Here is a 17,286-nt window from a genome sequence, read left to right on the forward strand (position 1 = left end):
AAGAGCATCGATTATCAAAAAAAATATCGATGCCGACTAAACACCAAGTTATTGTAAATTAGGATGTAATGCATAAAAAATAGAAAGCAACAATAACGCGTTAAAGTTTATCGTAGAATTAAATTAGTAATCGCGTCATCGAGTCATAGGATATACTCAAATTTTGTCTGCAATTTTTCATAAAACACGTACACTACGATTTCAATCAGTGTATTAATTTTAATTAATTAACTAATCAATTTTAATTAATTAAAATTAATAGTATTATTTTGAATTAATTTGTGAATTAATTTTTTAATTATTTATTTTTTAATTATTATTAATTTATTAATAATTTATATATTAATAATTTTAGTGTATTAATTAAAATTAATGTTTTATTTTGAATTAATTTGTGAATTAATTTTAATTAATACACTAAAATAATTATTAATTAATAATTAATAATAATTAATAATTAATTGCATTATTTTCAACGTAACAAAACACACGGACGCATATACATACACATACTACGGATTCTGATCGAAATTTTGTATCGCTAGTACTGCCACTGATCATACTTTTATAATATACATTTGTGAAATAATGTTTTGATTAGATTTATCAAAATGAATTTACTTTCAACTGAAAAGAATCAGTTTGAAAGAAAAAGAAAATGTGATCTAGTTATTTCACAAATGTATTTAATTCTCGCGTGTCTATTTAAAAATCATTCATTCGCTAAGACTGTCCAATAATACAATATTGCAATTTATAAAGATGAGAATTATTAAAAAATTGTGTATATAAAGGAAATGTGTTTACGCAAGAATAAGCCGAATCACATATAAATTCCATAAATTGTAAAATAGAATTATTTGTGGAGAGAAATATGATTTACTTAGAATTTTTCCTCAGAACTTTAATTTGTTTGTATATGTGTGCGCATGATTCATTGAAAAATGATAAAACATATGTCGTATTTATACGTACACAAGACAGTTGTCATCACAACGATGCCTTTTTCTCATCACCACCATCATCGTTTACAATTCAAATCCGTACATAGTTTATATATTTATAATTTATTGGCAAAATGAGCACCTATTTGAAAGAAGAAAAAAAAAGAATTGCAACGGAAAGAAAGAAAGGAAGAAATAATTGATGTTACTAAAATCAATGGCGTAACTTTTTATTTAAACTCCGATCGATCTCTAAGCGTTTTTTGCCGTAGTGTCTTAACGGGGATCAAGATAAAACGTGCGATGCTAAACTATATACTAACGTGCATTACTATGACAACGAGAAAAATAAAACATGACAGCATCGAAAGTAGCACATTTATGCCAGCGTATCGAGCTTACATTCATAATGGGGGATACATATATATAAATAAATATATGTATTTATGTATTTATTTGAAAAATAACATTACACTATTAATCTCGTCAATACACCACCTATTCGTGTCTCTCGATCACAAGTATTTCAAAAGAAAAAAACTTTAATAATTCCATCTCTACTAAAAAAAAAAGAAACAATAATTACATAAAAAAGATAAAAAAAGAAGAAAAATTACATAAAATATTAATACGGATGCTGAAATACCAAAAAAAGAAATTAATAACGAAATATGTACTCTTCCAAAAGTACAAATATTAACAATATGCAAAGAGAAAAAAAAACAAAGACTCGAAATAATTCTGAAATCAAAATAATTGAAAATAATTCCGGTCCGTAGTTTTATTATACTTTTGAAAGCCGATCCGCGCGCGCGCGACATCGTTTTTAAGTTTATTATAAATATGTATTTAAACAAAAAGAAAAAAAAAATGCATAATTTCAAACGCACTTAAATAATTACCGACTTATATATATATATAGTATATATGCTTCTGATACATACTAATCAGGGATATATATAAAAAAAAAAAAAGAAAAAAAAATAATATAACGCGTAAAATACAAATCTAAATGAATTAAACTACAAAATGTTATAAAATAAAAATGTTAATTATTGTTATTATACGTTTATAATATTGTTGTGTCATTTTGAAGGAACTGATTGAAAAATGCAATAATTTTGTTTCGGTATAGATAAGAAAAGAAGAAAAAATAATGATCGACATGCTTCTTACGATTACTAACCATAAGAACGAATAATGAATTAAAAAAAAAAAAAAAGACCGCATTATAATAAGTCAATGGACTAAGGATGAGAAAAGAAAATAAGACAAGAATTCAATTATTAAATGTGATAAAACTCTCTCATTATTATTCCCAAATATTAATTGTCGAATTTTACTTATAATATTGGAAGTTAAGAAAAAAAGAAACTCTAACACACAAATAATAATATTAATAAATAATATTAATGAATATAAAAGTACGGCATGTATGCGAATGATCTACGGCTAAAGAAATATGATTCTTGTTGTTGATGCGGTGCCTTCTACGGTCACTGCAGATATATTTTTTATAATGTTTCCCTTATTATTTGCAAATCTCACATATTCTCTTGGAAAAACACTTAAGTAAAAAGAACAAATTAAAGTTCTAAAATAAAATCATACGAAAGTTCCATCGACTGTGTTCTTTTATGGTTAAACGAAAAAAAAAGAGAAAAAAAATTCAATAAACAAATAAAAGAAAAGAAAAAAAGCACAAGCGAGGAACCCCAAATATCGAGGATAAATAAATAATGAAATAAATAAAAACGCATACGCGTCAAGAAGTTATGCAAATATATAATTAATTAATATACGCACACGCACACATACATACACAGTCGTATCGAAATGATCTAAAATAACACACATATTCATATACCCATGTCACTATCGTTGTAAGGAGTCTATCACGTTCCTTAATTGAAATACATAGCTTGATCAAATAATTATTTATTTAAACGTTCCATTTTCATACGTGTTATTCGTGTAACAACTGTGAACGATAGATATCTGTGTATCTAAAAATGATTAGAAAAAAAAGTTAGTATACGTTTAGCCATGTTTTTAGCATGAGTAATGAAAAATAAAAAAAGGAAAAAAAAAATTATAAATTAATTAGTACAAGTAAAAAAAAAAATGAAGATATGTTGTAGTTTATATAATAACGATCAATAACAATCGACAAAAAGGAAACTTATTCGATTCGCATTCTAATCTCTATACTTAGGATGAAATTTAGATTAAACGTTTGTCCGTTAATTAAAAAATTAATCGAGGCTTTAAAAAATATTTATTATAATAACTCTGTACTTATATATATATAATTAATTAGCCGCGTTACAATTATGGATTATATATTAGTAATTATATTAAAAAAACTTAATAATAATAATACTTTAGTGTACCTCGCTCATGATCGTGCGAGATCATGTAAGCTGCTATTTATTGGGTCAGTATTTTAAACATTTTTCATAAAGTATTTTCAATAAATAATTATTATTGTTTATAATAAAATATCAATAGGTTAAATATAATTATTAAAATTAAAAATTATTAAAAATATAAATTAAAATATAAAATATAATTAAAAATTAAATTAATTAATATAATAATATAAAAATTGTTAGTTATTTTACTGGTTAGTTAATATTTATAAAATATCAATACGTGATCTTGACAGATAAATATACCGATCATCTATTTAAATATTATTATCTGTATTAATTATTTATTTAACAAAAGTATCTCTTGAAAATATTTTAAAATACTGATACAAATAAATAAAAGTGATAATCTCTTTTCCCATAAGGGAAGAAAATATAAAACAACATATGCGTGACGAGAATAATAAAAAAGAAAAAAGAAAAGCAAGCTCATGAAATACAATCGTTAATAGGAAAAGCTTTTTCTAACTATACATAAGTCAATCCTATTTAATCTTTCTTCTAGGAAGAAAGTTTTTAATAGTTATGTAATAGTTTATAAAAAATGCTTTTAATATCGTTGGGTTGTACGTAACGATTGTTTTAGGGCTCTCGTAGGGATAAATTAATGAATAATTAATTCAATAAATATAAGTATAAAATAATGTTAGTTCAATTTTAATACTGGTAGTAACAATCTTAGAAAGACATTTGCTATTTGCCATTCGCGATAGTTGATTGTTACATAATGCGTTAATATATTCATAACGATATCAATAATTGTTGAAAAAGAAGGAGAGAGAGAGAGAGAGAGAGAAGGAAAGAGATAAGTGTGGGATACGTTTTTATGGTAAAAAAAAAAATAAAACAAAAGGAAAAAGAAAAAAAATATAATTAATAAAAATAGTTAAATCATACGTATGATTTATTATCACTGATGAGATACTGTAATCTCATTTTTAATAATTGTTTATGCAGACCGTATCTCTAAAATGCATATTCATCGTCTCATACTGCCAATTTTATGTAAAATGTTTAAAATAATTAAACGAGAATGTGTTAAAAGATTATAATGAATAGAGGGAGAAAGAGAATTGTGAAAAAAATACTTTGTAGATAAGAAAAAAAAAACAATGTTGCGTTGCATTTGTTGGAAAGAAATTGTTCTTTTCTTTTTTACTGTTTCGATGTTCTACTTTGTCCGATATTTCATCATCCGCGTTTGTTATAGTATCTAACGATAAATTATCGAATAATGAAATGCATAAAATAACATTGTATTACATTAGAAAAATATCATTGTCTTATAAATCATTGTCGTTACGCGTACAAAGTTTGACTATAGGGTTCAATAGAAATGTTCGTTGGTTAGATAGATAAAAGCACAAACACACATACACAAACACACACACACACACACATATTAACACTGTCGAATTAAATGTATTTATAATCCGTAATCTCCGATATGAGATATATGTAATGTTGTAAGAGAAAGAAGAATTGCTAAGTCATTAATTGTAAGATTTTTAGCTGCCAGAGAGATAAAGAGCAATTCGTTTGTAAACAAAACAGGAATAATTGCACTTTTTGTCAATGATTAACAATGCTCCGAGTGAATAAATCAAAGGTACTTTGGCGTTATATAAAATGAATATTTCATATTTGTCATATCACACAAAACAACAAATATTTCTTTTTTACCTTTTCAAATTAGAAATAAATTTTGCTTTAATATTTGATTGAAATGATTTGCAAAATAGTATTTTACCACCATTTTGAAGTTTCAAAAGACTCGACACCTTCTGCTCTAAGACGCTGAAGTATGGGTCGATAAATATCCGGCGTGAATGGTAATACCATACCTCTTTGTTGAATCTCACCTGAAAAAATCATATAATTCCATATAAAGATAATAAATAAATGGAGAGATATTAATCGCGTACCATCTAGAATCATTTTAACGGCAATGGCAGCAGGATATCCAACCGTACGAGCCATAGCAGAATGTCCTGTTGTTGCATCCCCATACAATACCAAATTAATTCCTTTAGCTTCTCTTCTATTGTCAGGCCACAATATACCAATATCGTGTCTGAGTATAACGAGATCACGTTCGTTCTTCTCGTAAAAGAGTTTCTTCGAAAGATAATGAGTTAATGTATCCAATGGTGTATTCAATTTGAAAACTAAATTTTCTTCTAACAATCCTAAATCTTCGATAGCTTGTACGCGTTCCTCCGAATTGACTCGTTCGGCTATTTTTCGTTTGAGATTCTCGAAAAATATCTTGTCGTTTGCCAGCCCAAGTAAATTACATATCAATACTCTCTGAAATTAATTTGATAGATGTGTATCGCAATGAAATATACTTTTGTTTCTTTTTGGAAAAATGTATTTTGCGTAGATCATGTAATATTACCCATGTAATATCTGGCCCATTTGGATGAAGAATTGGATGAGGATTCGGATCGATAAGTCCAAGATATTGCAATCCCTGTATGGTATCAGAAAATCCCTTGAATCTTAGGGTTCCACGTAATACGGTGCTAGCATTCTGAATTCCATATAATTCTCGATATATAGTACTGTCTCGATTAGGGAATCCTTCTAATGCAAATCCAGGAAGAAAGTCTAGAGGTTGTACAGCAGACATTAGATCACCACCACCTGATATTTCTACTTCCTGCAAATGAATATTATTATCACGGTTACTTTAAGATCGTTGTCATTGATAATTGTCTACTACAAGTTACTCATTCGATACCTGACCATCTCGATGATACTTGGCTGGTGCCAAAGTATTTAACAAAGCACCTTTTGGTGACCAACTAAACTTGTATCGTAGAGGGTTACAAGAGCATTCAGGTGCAGGTAAACCTCCGCACCATGAAACAAATGATTCTATCTTTCCACCAGCTTGTCGTACATCATCGAAACATTCCAACGCTAACAAATGATCTATACCAGGATCTAGACCTATTTCGTTTAAAATAGTAACTCCTGCTGCAACGGCCCTAAACAAACAATTATTTCAAATTTATTCATTTCTTATTTAAAAAGAAGAAAATTTGTACGAATGTGTCAATATAAAGAAAAAACAAAATGTACTCGTCGTGAAGACATTTAACATTGTCATTCAAATAACTAGCCGTGACCAAGTGCGTTCTAGTCTCGATGCAAGCCTTAGCAATAACGTGATGCAACGAATAGGGTAATAATGATACAACAACGTCTGCCGATCCAATAACATCTTCCAAAGTGTCTGGTCTTTCAAGCACGTTTAAAAATATGGGTTCAACGCCAGGAAATCGATTAGCCAGTACATCAACTTCATCTTTCAATTGGGATACTACCACCAATTTAATACTGCTATCCCTGTGGAGATATTCAACGACTGGTGCTGAAACATGTCCAGCACCTAATATGACAACCTAAAAGAAAATAAATTCAATCTATTTCGCTAAATTATTTTCATAAAAATCAAATTATTTTGTAAAATGTAAAGGAAACAAAAAGTACCGTTTTATTCTGTTTATCTCCGTTATCGGCTTTATGTTTACTTCGATTATTCAATAGTCGGAGTTCTTGAATATACTCAAAATTCGGTGTTAATTTTCCATTCGAAGCGATAATAGCGTCATTGACGACTGGACTGAAATTATGTTCCTCTAATGGTTTCTTAGCGTCCGACATGATGACTTCTAATGCATATGGATATAAAAGATTACCGAAAAAGTCCGTTGATTCTTTGGGAAGTTGCGTTGGCATATTGTCGATCGAACATACTAAAACTCCTGGACCTTTGAACGACTTCGTATCTTTGTTACGATCAGCATCGTAAAGACAAAACGGTGTATCTATCGTTGTACACTCGTTCATGAATCTGTAAACATTGATAACGAAGTAAAAAATATGTCATATGTCATTATTTTTCTATATATTTCTTTGTTTTTTTTTTTTTTTTTTTTTACATAATACACTGATAATTATTATTTGCTTACTCTATACTGCCGCCGGGATCAGCCGATATGTCACAAATCGCTAACATTCGATGAGGCAAAGCTGGTGCACCAACACTGATCGGTAGCCAAGGTGTATTAGCAGGTCTTAACAAATACTTAGCATCCGGTATAGTCAATAATTTTGGCGAATCAACTGCCCAATAAATACCATTTATTATAACCGAAGTATAAGGTGCTATCTTTTTACTAAATGTAGATATATATCTTTCGGGATGTTTTACATATTCATCCGGATCGAAACCACCGCCTTCTTTTCTTTCCAAATGATGCCTTCGTCTCACTTCACAGGCATATATTTTCGTGGTATCTGAATAAATATAGGTATAAGTGTACATATCGTCTATCTAAACTAATTAGAATTGTTACATAGTATCCGTTAATAATTACCTCCATGTTCTGCCACTTTTCTAAGCATTTCCGGTGGTACGAATTCATGAGGAAGTTCTTGAAATACTTCTTGGCCACCTTGACTGACATTACCGCTACCAGTAAAAACAAAAGTCAAAGGGTCCGATTGATTTTGGCATTGCACCCAATGCAATTTCATATCCGGCATCTCTTATAGATTGTCTTGCCATTGCCGAATCTCTGTAGTTGTGTGCTGGTCCAATATGCTGAGTTCGGAGAATATTAACAGTGCGATTTAAAGAATAAATGACACAAATATGATAATAATTTTTAATAATAGTACCATAAATGGCGTATGGTGACCTAACGCAAGTAGCCTAAGTCCTAATCCATGCAATATGTTGACCATACCAGCAACCCCAGCGTATTTACCAAATGCTACCACCCTTTGTCCGTTGTGATCAGTTAATTTTTCGTAATCCAATAAGCGTATATTCTTTTCCAAAATTGCATCCAACAACGGCATATTGTTTTCTTGCGCTTTTATTGTATGCGAAAAGAAACAATACGTTTTATTAGGTATCAAATGATCAACCGGTACTTGTTTGACGCCAAATATGACGGATGCGGAACTGATATCTTCTTGTACTAAGGCACCTGCTGCCTGATAACTTTGCACTGGATATGCTCTTCTATTGCTAGGTTGGACTATCACTTTTACACCTGCTCGGACTAATCGCCGTACGTTCGATGGTGCCAATGGTGCTCGTCTTTCCCATACTGATTGATCTTCTCGTCTTATTGCTATAACTCTTCCTTTTAGAGTCTACAATTATAAATGATTTCTTTTATAAATTTATACTTAAATTTATACCAGCATGTAATAAACAATTGTCTAGAAATTAATCAAAATCTCTTACACTGGTATCACGGATAATATTGTGCTTTAAGAAACCTATTAATTTCGACGAAAGGAAATACTTCTGGTCTAATTTCAAAAGTCCTAACATCCACATAATATATATATTTGTTATAATTAACAAAATATCCCGTAAAAATAATGAAACGTTCTATATTCATTCACCACTACTGAAGACATGCATTAGCAACGATTGATTTAACTAAAGAGAAATGTTTTCGTTGAATAAAATTGTATTTTTTAGTTAACAGGACGTTAGCTCGCTTTTCATGAATCATATCAATGTTTTGATACACTACAGGTCATCGAGTTCATTACAGTAAGCAACTAAATTCTGATAAGTTAAGTATTACAAATCATTGATATGCAAATCAATAATAATATCAACAAAATTCCTTCTATTTTGGAATAATGCAGCTACATATTTCTGTTTTCATTCGGTGTTAATTTCGTTGTTTGTTTGTAATATCTTTAAAAAGAAAATTCTTTTCCGTATAAATTTGAGTCTCTAGTTGCGCGTACAACTAAAGAAACGTTACGTTACGATCAAATTCTCCAAACACGCAATAGTTTATTTTATTTTAACGCAACCCAAAGTTCTTACAAATTTTCCATTGATTTTCATGGTCAAGAGTCATTTTAAAAAAAACACGGGTGTGTGTACTTATGTACAGATAAATAAAATATAATTTATAATAATAAAATTAAAATACGTAATAGCGTTGTTCTTCAATCGCTGTTGTATCTTGATTATCTATTTGCCTTAAAAATGATTTTTACAAAAATTAATAATCAAATTGTTTTCTTTTATTATCATTATTTTTAAATAATAGTATTCATCAAAGTAACAAATAAATATATGCATTTGTTAATATAACAATTTTCTTATTATTATAACATATATTTATCTAATATAAAACTAGTACCATTATTCGCTAAAAATATCAATCGATATATATTTAGAAATATAATTTAATACAATAATTCATTTAAGTCATTAATTCGATTGCGATTTAATCGATAAATACATCTTATTCTTAATAGTTTGTTTAGTAGGATTGATCTTCTTCAATATTTGAGTCATAATATTAACAAGTTGTTCAGATGTGAGGCCAGTCTTTTTAGATTTGAATTTTTGCAAAAGCTCTGTTGTAGTCATTGGCTTACGCATAAGATATCTTCTAACTGCATCTTCGGTAATACCAGATTCACTGTAACAAAATAACAAAATAACAAATAATAGTTTATTGTCTCAGTTTTAAATTCGATTTATATAGAATGTAAATTCATTATGGAGATGAAAGATTTTACCTGGCGCCAGGTATATAAGAAGTCACTTGTGCTAGGTTAAAGTTATCTAATTTTAATTTTTTAGCTTGTGATAAATCAGGGGAACCAGATTGTTTTCTCTTAAATGAATCAACTGTGTTGGTTAATGCGGATGTTGGAGTCGCGGATCTTGAACTGTGTGCACTATTTGATTTTTTGATATCCTTCTCTTTTAAAGTATCGGATTCCGATCCAGAATCGCTTGACAAATCGCTAGAGGAAGATTTGCCAGGTGCAGACTTTTTGGTATCCTTCTTTTTGTTCTGTTTCTTCTTTTTCTTCTTATCCTTTTTACCAATAGGATCTTTTTCCTTATCCTAAATAAACAAACGAATAAACATTTCATAGAATAGAATAATTATATAAAGTGTGTGCAAATAATAAAAATAATAAAGTATTTATATATATAATACCTTTTCGTCCTTTTCCTTATTTTCTTCATTTTCATCTTTATCTTCATCTCCTTCTTTTTTATCTGCCTGTTCTTCATCTTCCTCATCGTCATCGGACGCAAGCAATTTTCTTAAAGCATCTTCTTCTGCTACAGATTTGATCTCCTTCTGTTGTTCCAATTCGGATTCAGAATCAGACGAATCTGAAATATAGTCGCATTCTCTTCCTTCTTCGTCACCGTCATCGCTTTCTTCAAATGCTTCATCGTCTGATGCATTTTTTTTCTTCTTCTTCTTTTGTATTTGCACTGAAAATAAAACAATATTAATATATACATAGTTTCGAGTTAAGACATAGATACTTTCTAATTTTCGTTTGATGTGTTAAAATTGCTTACATTTTCCTTTTTTCTTCTTCTTGTTATTATCTTCTTCATCGGAACCTTTCTTACTTTGTTCATCGCTGGATGAATCATCCTCATCGGAATCTATCCACTCATCCATTTCTGATATCTTCAAGTCCTTATCTTTCTTACCAGATTTCTTACCTTTACCACCATCTATTAATTCTTCTTCGTCTCCACCTTCTTCATCATTTCTCATTCTTTTACGTAACATTAATGAAAAATAATTCATTACTTTGTTTCTACGACTGAATTCCTGTTCCGCTTCTTCTGCACTAAGTGCCTTGTATCTTTGGATAGGTTGAAAATTGTACCACTCGTGTAATGGAAAAGCTTCGATGGCACCATCAGAGGCATGTGTAAATACATAGTACGCAGCATTTTCGCTGATACCACCTTCTCGTATACCTTTGAATTTTTTTCCTGTCTTTCCGCCCGACTTTAAAATCCATGGCTGATCCTCTGGCTTATATTTCCTACTCGTAATACCAAATTTTTTTCTTCTAGCCTCTTCTCTTGCATCTCGTCCAAATTCTGATCCAGCTCCATACTTTGGCATATCTTCTTCTACCCCTTTATATTCTTTCATATTATTTTCACGTTCCATTTTGACTTGTTTCCATTTAGAAAAATCAACATTTAGTGTTGCATTGAAACGCATCACATTATGTTTCTTCTTATTGTTTCTAACAAATAATAAGAGTTGTGTTTTATACAATTATATATATATATATATATATATGAATTTAATGATAAATAAATGAAAAATTACTTACTTGGGTACTCTTATACTAAATTCTTGTACAGATGGTACCCCGGGAGGCTACAATAAAATAACACATTATTAACAAAATAATTATGAAAGAAAATTAGATTCTTACAAAATATTTCTAGGTTAGATTTTTACCTTTGGTGGTGCGATATTTGTCATTTTATTTTTCTAATATAATCTATTTGAAAAATACAACAACATATAGTTTGTAAATATGCACTAATTAAATAATACAAAAGATCTTTAATTCTGTCTCTTAACAAAACAGAAAACTAAATATTTTTGAGATTATTATATGCAACTGCAGGAATGCCACTTGCGTTATCCAGCTTGTTGCATCGCACGTGGTAAAGTATGCGTATAAGAACGTATGCAAACTAGCCCAAAAAAATTGGCATAGAACCGACACAGCAGAAAAAAAATGAATAAGTGCTCCTAATTGTTCACATTATTAATTAATTATTTAATTAGTTATTAATAATAATAACTAATAAACTAAATATATATTAATAACTAATAACTAAATATAAGAAGTTACTAGAATAAGCAAGTTTAAAATTTATTGAAATTCTAGTAACATTGCTAAGGCGATATCGGTAATAGTAGTGCCCTACCTTTATCTTACCGACGGTCGATAAGATAAAGGTAGGGCACTACTATTACCGATATGGTCCTTAGCCGGCTTGCCACTAAAGTGGCTTTAGCGATTATTTTTTCCAGGTCCATGCGCCACTATAGTGGCTCACTCGAGTAGCTTACTTATTCACTGTTTGAATTAAATAATCGTCTTTATAGTTATTCATATTTAAGTGAAATGTTAAAGTTTAAGTATATATATATATATATATGTACAATATATTTTTAAGAAAAATTATATTTTAATCATTAAGGAATCTTTACGTAAAACATACGAACTTTTTTTATATACGGCTAATAATTTTAAAACATTGTTAACATTGATAATTTAAAAACTGTTGCGTGCAGTTCTATGCAAACTAATACAAAAGATTTAAATGCAGTTAAACGCCATCTACTGGAATCTTGTCCTACAAATGTGTTTAAAGGGACTTTATCCCTAATTAAAAGTGCAGTTGTTCTGTAGACCTCGTAGTGCATATGTTTCTCTTACAACATTTTTTATTATATGTGTAATTTAATAGTATTTTTCTCTATTATAGTTGTGAATTTTATATTTTATCTGTCGTATTCTACACGGTTTAAAGTTCAGTGATAAATCATTAAATCATTAAATAATAATAATATACGTATATGTATATTTATGGTTAAAATATTTCCAATTGGTACAGGTTATAATCAGGATTAATTAACGCTATGAAAAAATTATAGTTTTGTGAAAAGTTCAAGTTTAAAAATACTATAGTATAATAAATATTCCAATTGAAATTGAATTATAATAAATGTGGATGAATAATGTTCCTATTGTCTAATAATCACCGATTATAATCTTTTCCACGTATACACAACGATTGTACATTCTTATATATAAAATCTATTGTCTGTAATAATATATATGTAATTAAAAAAAAAATAATTTGTCAACTTTGTCATCATGATTAAGGCTATTTTGGTTTTTAATAACCATGGAAAGCCACGTCTTTCGAAGTTTTATCAATACTTCGTAAGTATATAGTAATTGTCTAGATTAAAGATTAATTTATCACTTATTATTCATAGATTATATTCACATTATTATTGATTGAACTTTTTAGAATGAAGATATGCAACAACAGATCATTAAAGAAACATTTCAACTTGTGTCGAAAAGAGACGATAATGTTTGCAACTTTTTGGAAGGTGGTAGCCTAATAGGAGGATCCGACTATAAACTGATTTATCGTCATTATGCCACCCTTTATTTTGTATTTTGCGTTGACAGTTCTGAATCAGAACTTGGTATTCTAGATTTGATACAAGTTTTTGTGGAAACACTGGACAAATGTTTTGAAAATGTGTGCGAACTAGATCTTATATTTCATGTCGACAAAGTTCATTACATTCTTAATGAATTAGTGATGGGTGGTATGGTATTAGAAACTAATATGACTGAAATACTCACTAGAATAGAGGATCAAAACAAATTGGAAAAACAAGAGGTAAGTCCTACTATTATAATATCTATTATATTTAATTTTTATAGTTTTTCGCTTAAATTATTAAACAATTGCTTATTGCAAATAATACGATAACATAGTGTTACTGCATAATGCTTTCTAATTTAATAGAAGAATTTAAAGATAGGAAATAATATATATATCATTTTTATATCATTTCTTATGAATATTCCATATTTGTGTTTTGAATTTAATAAAGTATTAGAACATATATTCTATTAGTAATCGATTAATGATATTTTTAATTAAAAAAAGTTTAATTTGTTACAGACTTATAGATTAATTTATTCAGTTCACTTTGAACTTTGTGTATTATTGTATTTAATGATTTAATATTCATAATTGTCCTTTATTTTGTTAATAAGTCAATGAATATAATTGCGGAATAACAAGATAAATGGCACATATTAACCAAGCTTCAAATAGTTAATTATTTGTAGCAATTTGTCGATTGCTAGCTATGCATGTTTGGTATGCTCTGTAAAGCAGTTTCATGTGGTGGTAGGACTGATCAACCTAACATCAATTTTAGGGGACTTACAGATCAGGACGATCTTGCTCACCTCGTCCGTTTGTCCTTCTGGGGCCCCCTCCTTAAGTAAATCAGCAGTAGACAATCTGGCCACTTTAAATAAATTCAGTCCTATGTATAATTGTCTGTGATTTCTTCTATCTTTTTTATCATTTTTTTTTTAACTTTATTCTTTTTCTTCGTTACTAAGAATTTCAAACATAAGTCGTCTTTTTCATAGCTTCATACAAACGCCGTTCATAACACGCATGATAATACTATTGTTTATATATGTCTGCTCCATGACAGTGCCTTATTGCAATTGTATACGTCGCAATAATCCATAAATAAACTATGTATTGTGTAGCTATTTATTATTACTTGTCTTCATTCCTAGAAATGAATTGGTATCTATTAATCCCAAGCATTTGCCCATATTCCATTTTCTCCATCCATATAATGTGTGCAGGCGGGAATCACAGCTGCGCCAGCGCGTGCCGTATCAGCGGTGAAGAATATGAATATTCCTCAACAAATAAAGGATATGAAGCTACCTGACTTACCGCAAGCAATAAAAGATCTCAAATTCTGACCATCCATTACGTCGTTGGCTCCCAGCTGACTGCTTTCTTCTGCCATCCCAAGTACAAGCGATACCACTTCAAGGATTATCTTTCCTTCCCTTCGAGTGAATGAAAATGCACCAATATTGCCCAACACCTCGTGCACTTCGTCTCAACGATATCAGAGTTAAAAAGTGTATAAGAACTATTTAAATAATTATCTTCTTTGCACTGCGAACAATACTTTTGACAAAGAAGGATAATATGAATTGATCGAATTTCCAGACAAATTTCTATCGAAGACTGAAATGAAATTGTCTCATAAATGTTAAGAGATTCGAAAAGTATATTCAAATTTTGTATTATACAATATAAAAAGAGAACACAAGCAGTTAATCCCTATATTTTTGGGAAATACAAACTGTTCAATACTGTTTCTCTATAGTTCTGAAGGTACACTAATTCTATGTTATTACATACCAACTATTGCATTTCTCCCATATTCATAGTAATATATACTTATATTTTGTTTATTAAAAACACACAACCCTTTATAATATTATTAAAAACATTAAACATTTATGTTATAATGTAATAAAAATATATTTAATAAACATTTCTCTGACATATCTTAAATTTTTATCTTAAATACATAAATAACTTTGTTTAACGAAATAAAATTAAGAGGAAAACCAAAAGGTAATTATTTCTTCTTAATAATAGAATAAATAAGATCTATCTAATATATAAGATCTAATAATGTCATCATTTTTTAAACATATTAATCTCATTCCTCAAAGTTGTCCAAACATATCCAACCCCTTTCTCCAATAATGGTGGAGGATAGGGAGTATTTTTAAGTTTGTAGTAATCGGATGGAGCATGCATAACAAATTCCATACATTCCAATTTTCTTGGTAAATCTTCTTCGGGTCCAACGATATAAGTTTCTGGAGAAAATCCTTCTTCCGGAGGTGGACTACAATTGATAGTAATTTCTCTTTCGATATGGAAAACCAATACACGATGATAAAAAATCTTCATACCTTGCAGTAGTTGGCAATAACCAAGTCACAGCAGCACTCTTCTCGCAATACTGATCGGTAAGTAATCCACGTATTTGAGCATAATAAATGCCACCGTCTATATCTTGCATCGAAACTATATCTCCAACTTGAAAATAAGTACCTTTATAGAATACAAAATTGCTTGTAACAGGAGTTGCAGTGGCGGTTGGAGCTTTCACTGGCTAAATACAACGAAAAAAGATATACTTACAAAGCTTGCTTATCAAGAAAAAAGAAGAAAAATATATGACAATTAATTAAATGAATAGAGTATGAGAACGGATGAAATTATACCGTTTTTTTAAACAGGTTTCTCCTGCCTTTACCCTTTGGTACAATCTTATGTGGAGCACTCGGTTTTGAGTTACAATACCTCGTGATCCTCGTACTTCGTCTAATTGGTTTTAAGATTCCACTTTTGTCGTCTTCCTCATTTTTCGTTTCACCATTAGCCTGGGCAGATCTTTTTTTCTCAAGACACTCATTGCATAGATTACCGGATTCGGTTGAATGCCAAAGTGGTGTTTCCCGAGTCCCACAACTAACACACTCAGGTTTACTACCGAAAGGCATTAGATTCCTATTTTCAATTCTTATCAATTAAAAGTTAGCTGAGAAAAAAACTTTTTCCACCTGCACTCCAAAGTTTTCGTCCAATAGCTTTGTTGTTGATGATGATGTTCCTCAGCTGTCATTTCGAATGATATGTAGTTATAAACTTACACAAGTAAAACATTCGCAGTCACGTACGCACGTGCGCACCATGGAAATATACAAAATAAAACAAAACAAATGCAATAAATGCAGTGTAATAAAGTATAAGAGTGCAGAAGAATGGATAAGAACATTCGAGAAATTACTATTACGGCGCTACATACAAATTATAAAGTATCAATATTACAAAATATTGCAATCGTGTGCATACGCATATATATGTAAAATAAATTTTCAAATCCTTGAAAAATTTCTATAAAACAACAATGCAACACCTGAAGCAAGGAATAGAAAAAGTACATAAAAGTTCACAAGTTTCCTTTTTTATCTACCCAGTTACATTTTAGTTATTACCGTGACCACCAGTGGGCGATAGTAGGTACTTAATACGATGATAGATTGCAGAATGCAATTATGACGGTACAATACAATTAAAGAATGCAGTTATGACAGTACAATACTATCAAAGAATGCAGTTATGACGATACAATACTATCAAAGAATACAGAAATGCATTTATACATATATTTTAAAAAGTAGTCATTTAAGGCGTTCAAATATAAGAAAATTTAAAAGGTTTGTAGTTAAATCTAACGATTTGCAATACCCGTGTACGTGTGAGAGGCCTGCATATAAAATAAAATAAAATAAAATGCAGTTTATAAAAAAAAAATGCATGTTTCGTAGGATATCGAAATACGACGAATATCTTTATTTTCATGTAATTATTTTAACGCTCCTACGCAGCAATGTGA

General features: G+C 29.6%; 4 protein-coding genes across 5 annotated transcripts; 1 reads left to right on the forward strand and 3 right to left on the reverse strand.

The window, feature by feature from the left end:
• Positions 1 to 4,262: 4,262 nt before the first annotated feature.
• Positions 4,263 to 9,443, reverse strand: LOC122518837 (alpha-aminoadipic semialdehyde synthase, mitochondrial). Its single transcript, XM_043637963.1, is given in 11 exon segments — positions 4,263 to 5,238; positions 5,302 to 5,686; positions 5,778 to 6,041; positions 6,123 to 6,372; positions 6,467 to 6,789; positions 6,878 to 7,241; positions 7,360 to 7,687; positions 7,768 to 7,888; positions 7,890 to 7,994; positions 8,072 to 8,554; positions 8,649 to 9,443. Coding segments are annotated over 11 exon segments (2,835 nt in total). The 5' UTR covers positions 8,745 to 9,443; the 3' UTR covers positions 4,263 to 5,122.
• A 192-nt stretch (positions 9,444 to 9,635) lies between these two features.
• LOC122518838 (general transcription factor IIF subunit 1) lies at positions 9,636 to 11,980 on the reverse strand. Its single transcript, XM_043637964.1, has 6 exons — positions 11,680 to 11,980; positions 11,549 to 11,595; positions 10,767 to 11,458; positions 10,390 to 10,676; positions 9,959 to 10,293; positions 9,636 to 9,858 (listed from the first exon to the last, which is right to left on the reverse strand). The coding sequence occupies exons 1-6, from the start codon at positions 11,701 to 11,703 to the stop codon at positions 9,645 to 9,647; spliced, it is 1,599 nt and encodes a 532-aa protein (XP_043493899.1). The 5' UTR covers positions 11,704 to 11,980; the 3' UTR covers positions 9,636 to 9,644.
• Positions 11,981 to 12,626: 646 nt separating this feature from the next.
• Positions 12,627 to 15,204, forward strand: LOC122518692 (AP-3 complex subunit sigma-2). 2 transcript variants are annotated; one of them, XM_043637725.1, is made up of 3 exons: positions 12,627 to 13,183; positions 13,275 to 13,658; positions 14,209 to 14,557. In XM_043637725.1, exons 1-3 carry the CDS (start codon positions 13,115 to 13,117, stop codon positions 14,272 to 14,274), a joined length of 519 nt encoding a protein of 172 aa, XP_043493660.1. In that variant the 5' UTR covers positions 12,627 to 13,114; the 3' UTR covers positions 14,275 to 14,557. The 2 variants fall into 2 exon arrangements, with proteins under 2 accessions (XP_043493660.1, XP_043493659.1); XM_043637724.1 differs by lacking the exon at positions 14,209 to 14,557 and adding an exon at positions 14,657 to 15,204 and having other exon boundaries at positions 12,633 to 13,183.
• Positions 15,205 to 15,441: 237 nt separating this feature from the next.
• On the reverse strand, positions 15,442 to 16,856 carry LOC122518694 (GATA zinc finger domain-containing protein 1). The gene is made up of 4 exons (XM_043637730.1): positions 16,451 to 16,856; positions 16,112 to 16,376; positions 15,797 to 15,999; positions 15,442 to 15,729 (listed from the first exon to the last, which is right to left on the reverse strand). Exons 1-4 carry the CDS (start codon positions 16,510 to 16,512, stop codon positions 15,516 to 15,518), a joined length of 744 nt encoding a protein of 247 aa, XP_043493665.1. The 5' UTR covers positions 16,513 to 16,856; the 3' UTR covers positions 15,442 to 15,515.
• Between the last annotated feature and the right edge of the window lie 430 nt (positions 16,857 to 17,286).

The sequence above is a fragment of the Polistes fuscatus genome, unplaced genomic scaffold (assembly GCF_010416935.1).
Source record: "Polistes fuscatus isolate 324 unplaced genomic scaffold, CU_Pfus_HIC Scaffold26, whole genome shotgun sequence".
Classification (NCBI taxonomy): domain Eukaryota; kingdom Metazoa; phylum Arthropoda; class Insecta; order Hymenoptera; family Vespidae; genus Polistes; species Polistes fuscatus.

Coding starts and splice junctions, on each gene's coding strand:
- LOC122518838 (XM_043637964.1), bottom strand. CDS start 11,703: ATGACAAATATCGCACCACCAAAG. Junction 11,459..11,548: donor TTTAGTATAAGAGTACCCAA/GTAAGTAATTTT, acceptor ATTATTTGTTAG/AAACAATAAGAAGAAACATA. Junction 9,859..9,958: donor TCTTATATACCTGGCGCCAG/GTAAAATCTTTC, acceptor ATTTTGTTACAG/TGAATCTGGTATTACCGAAG.
- LOC122518692 (XM_043637724.1), top strand. CDS start 13,115: ATGATTAAGGCTATTTTGGTTTTTAATAACCATGGAAAGCCACGTCTT. Junction 13,184..13,274: donor CGAAGTTTTATCAATACTTC/GTAAGTATATAG, acceptor TGAACTTTTTAG/AATGAAGATATGCAACAACA. Junction 13,659..14,656: donor ACAAATTGGAAAAACAAGAG/GTAAGTCCTACT, acceptor TAATGTGTGCAG/GCGGGAATCACAGCTGCGCC.
- LOC122518694 (XM_043637730.1), bottom strand. CDS start 16,512: ATGACAGCTGAGGAACATCATCATCAACAACAAAGCTATTGGACGAAA. Junction 16,000..16,111: donor GAAACCTGTTTAAAAAAACG/GTATAATTTCAT, acceptor CGTTGTATTTAG/CCAGTGAAAGCTCCAACCGC. Junction 15,730..15,796: donor TTATTGCCAACTACTGCAAG/GTATGAAGATTT, acceptor TATCAATTGTAG/TCCACCTCCGGAAGAAGGAT.